Source organism: Alligator sinensis, unplaced genomic scaffold, assembly GCF_000455745.1.
Source record: "Alligator sinensis unplaced genomic scaffold, ASM45574v1 scaffold1102_1, whole genome shotgun sequence".
In the NCBI taxonomy this organism is placed as follows: Eukaryota; Metazoa; Chordata; order Crocodylia; family Alligatoridae; genus Alligator; species Alligator sinensis.
The window spans coordinates 1,139,819-1,149,559 of NW_005842342.1; the positions used below are offsets into that span (position 1 = coordinate 1,139,819).

Genomic DNA, 9,741 nt, shown 5'->3' on the forward strand with positions numbered 1-9,741 from the left:
CAGTTCAGCAAAGAAGCTGCAATTTAACAACTTTTACTGCCCTCCCCCTTCCCCTAGAGCAGAGCTTTCCAAACTGTGTGCCGCGACACATTAGTGTGTCGGCGGCAGTGTGTAGGTGTGGCGCGCGGAATGCAGAAAATTTTGCGGAAGGGCACCGCGGCGCTCCCTTACTCGCGTCTGCTTCCCTTGGCCCCTCCCCCGGAACTGAATTACTCTGTCGCGAAATGATGCATGTCTAAAAAGTGTGTCACCAACATGAAAAGTTTGGAAACCTCTGCCCTAGAGGATGCAAAAGAACATTACAGCTTTGCCTTTGGACAGGGGTTTTTGTTGTTGCTGTTGTTTTTTTAACATATGGGCTTATAATTCTGAAACCATTAAAAATATGCCTCTCAGAATAAAAAGAAGTAAATCCTTTAAGAAGAAATTCCTTCCATACTATAGAAACCCTAAAAGCATTGGGGAGCAATGTCTTTGCAGATTTCTCTCTTTCTTCTCCCCTCTCAGATCATCAACTCTTTGCCAGTCAACTAAAACAAGGTTGCTTGGACTATACTGATAAGGTCCTCTCCCCTGAGCCATTCTTCTGTGGGAGGGAGAAGTGCACTGTAGGATACTGGAGAACCCAGGGATCCCCTGTCATGCTACATAGAGAGCGTCTCTTCACATGTAATTAATGCACATGAATAAACTCTGGAGCTTATTGCGCCAGAGTTTTTTGCTCCTGGGTATGCTATCTGAACGTGTGCTCCAGAGCAATCGGCTCCAGAGTTTATTCATGCACAGCACATGGCGCCTCGGCAGAGCAGTCCCGGCTGGCAGGGAGCCCCAGGGCTCAGTCTGCCAGCTTGGGGCTATTCTGACTGGGCTCAGTGTGCTGCAGAGGGGCTGGCAGATGCACGAGGGTGCTTCAGCATGGGTCTAGCTGGCAGGCAGCCCTGCACTGATACACCCTTGTGCCCCAGTCACTGTCTACGTGTGCTCTGCTGAGAACAAAAAGCTCTGCAGCAGGGTAGTACTTGTAAATATTGTATTGTACTTGTATTTACAAGTACTAATCTGCTGTGTAGCTTATTAGTTTCCTGTGCCCTAACAGGGGTGCATGTGTAGACACTCGAGCATTTAATGTGGAGCTAGTTAGTCAGCTCCTCAGTAAATGTCTCGTGTAGGCACACCCAGAGTGTGATTAGGTAACAAGCGCTTCATTTTGAAGCACTTCTAAATAGTATTTTCTTCCTTCATAGTTAGCTTTATACCACTTCCACCAAAGGGTACTTCAAAGGGCAAATACATCTCTCCAGAATGTGAAGTGTTTCAAAGGCCTTTGAATGTTATCTCTGTACATACCCTCAGGCTTCCTGTGCTGTATTGATGGAAAAACTGCTGGACTGTCAGAATGGGCCAGCTTTACAAGGCCCCAAGTGCTCACTCTCCAGCTTTAAGGGCTTTACCGTACATCTAACACTGAATGGGAATTACTTTCAGAGTAGAAAAATTAGCTCACTTCATGCACACAAAAGCCTCACGTGTCATGGTTTTAAAAGTTACCAAAGGACTTCTGGACTTTTCCAAACCTGGAGCTCCACTCCCAAGGGAACAGTCATTTAGCATTTTAGCCTTTAAAGATGTATAAGCATCTCAAACAAGTATAACAAGCCTGTTCTTTAAAGCTCTCATTCAGGCAAAACTCCCATTTATCTCAGGAAAATGTTAACTGAGTAAGGTAAGGACAGCAAAACTTTTAAGCTACTTTCTGGGGGTCAACACCAAGATCTCTGAAAATATATAAACCCCTATTTAGTTGGTCTAATAAAAGATATCACATTTATCCAAAGAACATTGTCTGCCTATGTCCTTAGACCAACACAGCTACAACCCTATAAACCCCTACTTCTCCCAGAAACAATGATGTTTGAGGAGGTATATTTTACAGACAGACAGGCAGGCACATACATACTACTTTTTTTTTTCTTTTTTTGACGGGGTGGGGGAGTTCTAGTAATTTAACTAGTAAATTTTTTACAATGATTTTTAGCTGCGTTTCTAATATAAAATGTATGCCAGCTAACTAGTCATACTTCATGTCACATTTTCCATTTTTAGCAGGTATACTGCTAACTTGATAGAAAAACCTTTGAAAGACCTCATAGTAAAACTAGATTTGTTGGTAGTTTTATTGGGTAACTTCCATTGAATGAAAACTTCAAAAGGATGTATTTATCTGTGACTCTTCCCCAAAAAGCCCAGGGCGGCTTACAATAAAGAAAAAAAAAGAATTACAAAACAGAAGGAAATATTAAAATAATTACAACAACAAAAATATCCTCCCTGCCCAGAGGAAAAAAAAATAAAGACATTTCAAAGCAAAACTACCCACCCCCAGCTCCCACTTCCACTTCCCTGCCTCTGACCAAGGACAGCATCCCCCACCCCTCCAAGCCAACTTCACTTGCCAACCCGCATTCAATATGTTTATAAAAGAAAACAATTCTGCCTCGCTCATATTATCTCCCATTCCTACTCACTCCTGCTCTCCTGCCTCACACACAGGACAGTTTTCCAATCCCCTTACTGTCTTTTCCAAGCTATCCTTCCCTCTCTCAAAAGGGAGAACTGGGTCAAACCCATTCATTATCCCTTGTTCTACAAGGCCAACACATTGTCGAATTAAACAGGAGAAACTAAACAAAAAACACCTCCCTTCATCTAATCTGTCCCTAACAAAGGGTGATGCTAAAGACTATTTAGAGGTACTTCCTCTTTTCAAAGATATATGCTTTGTAGACCTACCTTTACACAGCACAAAAACTCTTACAAAATACAGAGAAAAATGAGGTCTGTCTAGTCATCATGGATATGTTATGTTAGAAATTAGAAGTTCTTTACGCTCACTGAGAGATATTTTATTACTATGGAATATCAGGCAGTAGGTTAGGAAACTCTGCTTTCTAGGGGTATAAAAAAAATCTGAGATCCTAAAAAATGTTCTTCACTATCTTGATTTGATAATATCTGCAAATACACCAGGTCCAAAACAGAAAACACCTAAAAGATAGGTTCCCAAGATTATGATTGAAACAACGGATGGCATGAACCAAAGAAGGGCGCAAGGGACAAGTACTGTTTTAAATCTTGGTTCCTGTAAAGTTTTTCATACACTACTACTGGCTTGTTTTTATGTTTTCTTCACCCCTCAACTAAAAACACTAATGAGGCGATTCAGGGGAAAAAACCTGGCAAGGTAAACATTAACACCCTGTTGAAACTACCCAGGAGGGTATTAAACAGCTGTATTTCTGAAACTGGCAATGTAGAGTCTATAGAACTGACAAAATGCACCCCACCCCTATCCTCAGTGGAGTGGAGGCTCTATCTGGGTTGAAAATGAAGGACAGAATCACTGGGTATCTTTACACGTGCTCCAGGATGGCAAGGGGGGGGGAAGATGACTTTAATTAGAGTGGCTCAAAGAACCATTCTTAAAGTGCCTGCAGCATCATATGTATTGAGCACCCCAGACTTCAAAATGGCAGTGGGGGTGCTTTAACTAAAGTAAATTCAATGAACTTTAGTTAAAGCACCCCTGCCACCATTTGGAAGCACGGGGACACTGAATACATGCGATACGGAGGCTGCTAGAGCATGCTAATTAGCACACGAAGCAGACATCCAGCATGTGTATAGATGCCTACTGATGACTAATTCCCAGATGACTTAGAGCTGCAATCTAATTACATCACATTTCTTGTCCCTTGTCTTTCTTCCTGTCCATGTACAGCACGCATTAAATAACTGACAGAAAAAGACATTAACCAATCTCATTAAGAAGTTTTTCAGAATGTACCGATTCCAGTAAAATCTGTATTACCTCTGTGGGGTTTTTTCCTATTTTCCTTAACCTTTCATTCCACTCTTCCTTATCCCTGAGATATTGATTGTATTCCTTGTTTCTTTCAAGACGTAGTTTCTCCTAAAGAAGACATTGCAAAGGGTGTTGTAATTTGTTTTCTGGTGGATTGGCTTTTAAGTTTACTAAGATATTGAATAGGAACCAATGATCTGTGCTTTTTTTACTTTTTTCTGATGTACACACAGGCCCTGGAAAAGGAATAGGTTTTTTAGTTCATTATTGGAAATAATATCACCATCTCCTAGGAATGAAAAGCGGGAAGAAATCTCCAAGTCAGAATGTAGTTCTCCACTATTATACAGCAATCTTTACAATAAATAAAATAAATTAATTCATCAAGTGTATATTAGAGCTAGTTAGGCTGTTTGATTCTATTTCTCCTGTAGAAAGAATTAAAAAAAAAAAAGTCTGATGAATTAGAAATCTTCCAATTTCATCAGTTAGATGCAACTCTCTCTCAATTATATTGTGAGAGAAACTTCATCTATATTGTGTTCAAGTGTAGATTTCAACTGAAGTGAATTTAGCCAACTTGATTAAAAGAGCTTCTTTTCCTAGTCCAGCCACACAGGTATGAAGGCTCCGCTATACTTGCAAGTAAAAGTGCATTGGGCACTAATGCATAATCAACACTATCGTACCTCCTATCCTGCCACAGGCGCATGGCAGGAGGCATGATCGTGTGATTGTGAATTGGATCCTATCACACCTTATTGCTGGTGCAAGGGAAGCCTGATCCTGGCAAGTTCCCATGGCTGGGAGCCCCCTCAGCTGCAGTAACTCCCTCAGCTGGAAGTCCCATAGACCAATGTGGCTGGGAAGCTACAGCTGCTGGGATCTCCCAGCTGCAGGGGCACCCCAAGGCTGGGATACCACAACTGCTGAGATCTCCCAGCAGTGGGGGTAAAACAGGCATCCTCACAGAAGCCATGGGGGTGCATGGTAAACCTCCAAAGCTGAGAGAGCACAGCAGCTGCAGTCTCCCAGCCCCTCTGGTGCATGGGGTGCTCCAGCAGCTGAGAGCCCTGTCAGCTGATGGGTCTCCCAGCTATGGGGTCATATGTTCCCATGGCTGGGAGCCAGCATCAGTGGGAAACTCCCAGGCTCAGGGGTGCACATGGGCTCCCTCAGCTGGGAGCTCTGATCAGCTGATGGGGCTCCCAGCCACAGGGACACAGGCTACATGTGCAAATTAAAGCAAGATAGAAACCAGCTATAAAGTTATTACATATTTTCCAGCTATAACTGTATAACTGGCTGGACCTTTTTATGGCACCATACGTAATTAGCATGTGTAGCCAGTTTAAATTAGTTGTCCAGTTAGCCACGTAATTGTATAATACACATAACATGTAGAGAGGGCCTAAGAGGCATATAGCTTGGAGGGACCTCAAGAAGTCATATAGTTCAACCATCTATGAAGGACAGGATCATTCCTGACTAAACCATCCCAGTTAGGTGTATATCTAACCTGCGCCTAAAACTCTCCAAGGACAGCAATTCCACCACCTCTCTGGGTAGCCTTTTCCAAAGGTTAACCACAGTCATAGTAAGAAATTTCTTCCTAATTATTCAACCTAATTTTTCCTTACTGTAATTTAAGACCATTGATCCTAGTCTTGTCCCATGCAGCCACAGAGCATAGCCTACCTCCATCCTGCATATAACCATCCTTCAGGTATTTGAAGATTTATCGAATCCTCCCTAAGTTCTCTCTTCTCCAAACTAAATAATCCTAGCTCTTTCAGCATTTCTTCGTAAATCATGTTTCCCAGAACTCTAATAATTGTTGTCACTCTAATTTACTCTTTCTAATCTGTTCACATCTCTTTTTTGAAGTGCAGGGCCCAAAACCGGACACAGTACTGCAAATAAGGTCTCACCAGCACAAACAAATGGAAGGATCATTTTCCACAGAGACTAACTCATTCAGAAAAGCATAGGATTTTGTAGACAACAGTCTATTTTGTCAGAGGCAAAGTCATTTGTTGCCTACAAAAGCTTATGCCTTTCTGAACAAGTTGGTCTCTAGGGGTGGAGACAGACTCTGTGCCACCTTAAACATTTTTACTGTAGCACAAAGGCAAAGCAACGAGACATCCATATCCCTTGTCACAACACAAATGCCCAAAATTTGTGTTTGCGAAGGTGGTAATAGAAGACATGCCTTAGAGATTCCCCAACGCATATCTCTGTAGGCAGAGAAAGCTGGGGTTCCCTGCCCAGAGGTGTGCCATGAGGAGTCTCAAAGGCATGTCTCTAAGGCACTTTTTGTCTTGCAGGATCAGGCACCTGCCTGATGCAGGACAATGGGTGACGTAAAGTGGATCAGTTGTGACAGGATCACACCTCAGCTGATCTGTTTAATTTAGCAATGTTTGTTTATACCCGAAGGTGCTACTCCACTCTGCCTCACTTCAGACTAACATGGCTAACTACCTATTCATCCTTCAAGTGATATCCCTGTTAATACAGCCCACTGTGTGCTGGATAGACTTAGCAAGCCACTGTCAGGGGTACAGGTCCTCTAAAGCTTTAGAAAAACCTTAGCTCAATAAGACCTCAGCTTTTAGCAGACCTCCCTCCCCCTCTTCCCTTTGCCTCTATTCTGAGAAGAGAGAAGGTAGAGATCTCACTAAACCCATTCCCCACTTCTTACTCCCTTCCTGGAAGATAATACCAGGCTTGATTGGGATAACAAAAATCCTATGAGTTCAGAGTTTCAAAGCCTTTGCAGATCACAGAAGGAAGATTTGAAATTAAGTGACATAGTTTCCAGGAAGATAGACAAGTCTGAAGGAAGGTTCAGCAATTGATACACAAACCAAAGTAATGAAATAGGGGGCACTTGCATGGGTACTTATGTGTTAACTGGTGATTAGTTTCCTTATACAACCATCAGGACCTCATTGGGTTTTCTTTAGTTATTCAAAGTATAACAGAAGGTATAAAAAAAAAAGTAACTTTCTATCTTTCTATCATACTTTGAACATGTAAGCCCTGCACACTTTTCAGCTGCCAGCCAGTCTGATCAGCCAGCTCAGAGTGCTTAAAAGCTCTCTATACTTACTGTGGTGTTTCTTTATGCTCACTGGGCATCTTTACATGTGCTCTGGGGGTGGGAGGGAAAAGCGCCTACAGCATCTCATGTATTCAGTGACCCGCACTTCAAAATGGCAGCAGTGGCACTTTAACTAAAGGTTGTTCAACGAGCTCTAATTAAAGCACCCCTACCACCATTTTGAAGTGCAGGGCACTGAATACACAAGACGCGGAGGCTGCTGGAGCGTGGCAAGTAGCACACTCCAGTAAACTCAATTAATTGAGTCTGCTCCAATGTACTGTAATTACAGCGTCCCCACACATCTACAGGCACCCAATAAGTACTACATTCAATAAACCAGGGACAAAGACAAAAAGTGCACGGCTGGGGCCCAGCCAAGAAGCTCACAGTATTATGCTATTGGCTTTTTTTTTTCTTTTCTTTTTTTCTGGGTTTTTTGTTTGTTTGTTTGTTTTTGGGAGGGGGGCTGCAAAAAGAGCACGTTGTTGACTCTCATTCAAGTTATGGTACACTGTGACAGATCTTGTAGCTTTCCACCCTCAGCCCTTTTGGGGTACGCAACAGGCAACCCTTGCCAGGTCTCTCTCTAAAGTACTGCAGTTTAGCCAATCATTCCCCAGTCCATTTTTGTGCAAGTAATTTTTTCATCCCAAGTGCAGTCTGCTCATCCCTCTGCTAGCCAGTCACAGCCTCCACTCTGTTTTTTTCATTCCAGCCACAAAATAGACCCCAACTCCCAGTTGTAGTTTTCCCTCATTCCTCACCAGTCTCCAATCCCAATTCTAGTTAGCCATCTTCTCCTCTGCTCCTCTTCTCCTGGCTCTCACTCCTTCTGCATTATAATTAAGGAGGTGTGACAGGGAACCCTATCCCTGTTACTAGAAAGCAGAGTGACGACTTTAAGGACAGAGTTTTCAGAGCACAGCCTGCCAGCGGAGCAGAGATTAAAGGTAACCTTGTGGGGTGGTCAGCTGACAGAGGCTGGGACAGAGCTCAGACCAGAGCTATATAAGCCCTGGGTTGAGCTAGCTGGGGCAGATGGCCAGCCCTGGCTTTGGCAGAGTGTAGGGCTCCTAAGTGCCCAGGAGACTGGAAGGAAACAGCTCTGCAGGTCAAGGGCACAGGACAGAGCAACCCAGAAAGAGACACAGGGTAAGCAGACCCGCTGCCTCCACTTTTTTTATTCTTTGTTACAGCCCAGGGGCTTAGAGTTTATGCTGCAGTTTAAACCAGCAGTTTGGGTTGGAAAGTTTTCAAAGGACCCATCAGTGCCCAAGGGGCACATGACTGCCTTGAGCCCAGCCAGGGGTAGGCTCAAGGTTTGAGTAGCTACTGAGCCCAGAGTGGGCAGAGAGAGTAGTAGGCAGCAGCCAGGGGCCCGGCCCCAGAAAGGGGCGCAGCCAGACAGGGGCCCAGCAGACGGGAGTCAGGGGCCAGGAGACTGAAGGGACAAACACAAGCTAGAACTTCAAAGCCAGACCTGATGCAGTGTGCCTAGGCTATAAGGCCTAGCTAAAGTAAAGGGATGGAGGCCACAGAGGCCGAAGCCCCAACAGTGACAACAGTAACATCTGCAAGGCATGGGTTACAGCGTAGGGTAGTGTAGAGCCATCTAATTAGCCCTTAAGACAGAAGCTCCCCACCTCTGGGTGTTCTTTGGAGTAAAGACTAGATCTGGCAAGCCCTGGGGCAGTCTCCCCTCTGAGAACCACAAGGAACATTATGACGTGGCAGGTGACTAAAGGATAGACTGCTCCTAGAGTGAGTCGGAATAAGGGGGACTCCAGGGTGACTCTAGGGGTTTTCAACCGTCCTGGGGATGGTGCCCTGTTACCATCAATGGAGGAAAATGAAAACATAAAAGACAGACTCTTCGCTCTCAGTTCCTGCACCAGGCCCAAACATGGCTTGCAACAGCCAGGGGAAGTCATGCTAAGACCCAGACTAGAACATATGTCTCTAGGCGCTCTATGTCAAGGAGCAGTATACATCGACCCTCATCAAGACGGAATCCAAGGATGAGGAAGTAGAAGGATTGTGGGTTAGGCTACATGGGGGGCAAGGAGAAAGGGATTTGGTGGTAGGGGTCTGCTACAGACCCCCACATCAAGGGGAAGAAAGAGATTCGGGGCTCCTGAGGCAACTCTCGGAGACCATAAAAGCTAAAGAGGCGGTAGTCATGGGGGACCTAAACTACCCGGACATCTGCTGGGAGTCACAGACGGCAAAGTCCCACCGTTCACGCAGGTTTCTAACCTGTGTACAGGACCTCCATCTAACACAGGAGGTACACGGTCCCACTAGGGGGAATGCCATACTGGATCTGGTATTGGCAATAGGGGATGACAGGGTAGGGGACCTACAGATCGGTAGCCATCTGGGAGACAGTGATCACCTAATAATAGAATTCACCATAAGACGTCAAGTGGGTAAGGTAACTAGTAGGGTGAAAGTGCTAGACTTTAGGAAAGCTGATTTCAATGAACTCAGGCGATTAGACAAGGACGCACTGCAGAGTAGGAGTTTTGAAGTGATGGGAGCCCAAGAAGAGTGGCTGTGCCTTAAGGAAATGATCCTTCGAGCACAAAGCAAGACAATCCCCGAGCGAGGCAAAAGGGGGAAAGGAGCCAGGAGGCTTCCCTGGCTGACCAGAGAAATCCAGGGCAGCCTAAAGGACAAAAGGGGAGCACATAAAAAGTGGAAACAGGGAGAAATCACCAAAGACGAATATACCTCCTCTGCTCGCGCTTGTAGGGAGGCAGTTAGA

General features: G+C 44.6%; 1 protein-coding gene across 21 annotated transcripts in view; it reads right to left on the reverse strand.

Annotated features, from left to right (window-relative positions):
• CSPP1 (centrosome and spindle pole associated protein 1) overlaps positions 1-9,741 on the reverse strand; it is a 123,299-nt gene that overhangs the window by 85,311 nt on the left and 28,247 nt on the right. For 18 of the 21 annotated variants that reach the window (XR_003095284.1, XR_003095285.1, XM_025210227.1 and 15 more), the window contains one exon: positions 3,869-3,970. The exons of the other annotated variants lie outside the window; for them this stretch is intronic. Coding sequence is in view for 16 of the 18 variants with exons in the window: in XM_025210227.1 (XP_025066012.1) it covers positions 3,869-3,970 (102 nt within the window). In the remaining 2 variants the exon portion in view is untranslated. The remainder of the gene's footprint in view (positions 1-3,868; positions 3,971-9,741) is intronic. 21 annotated transcript variants of the gene reach the window in all.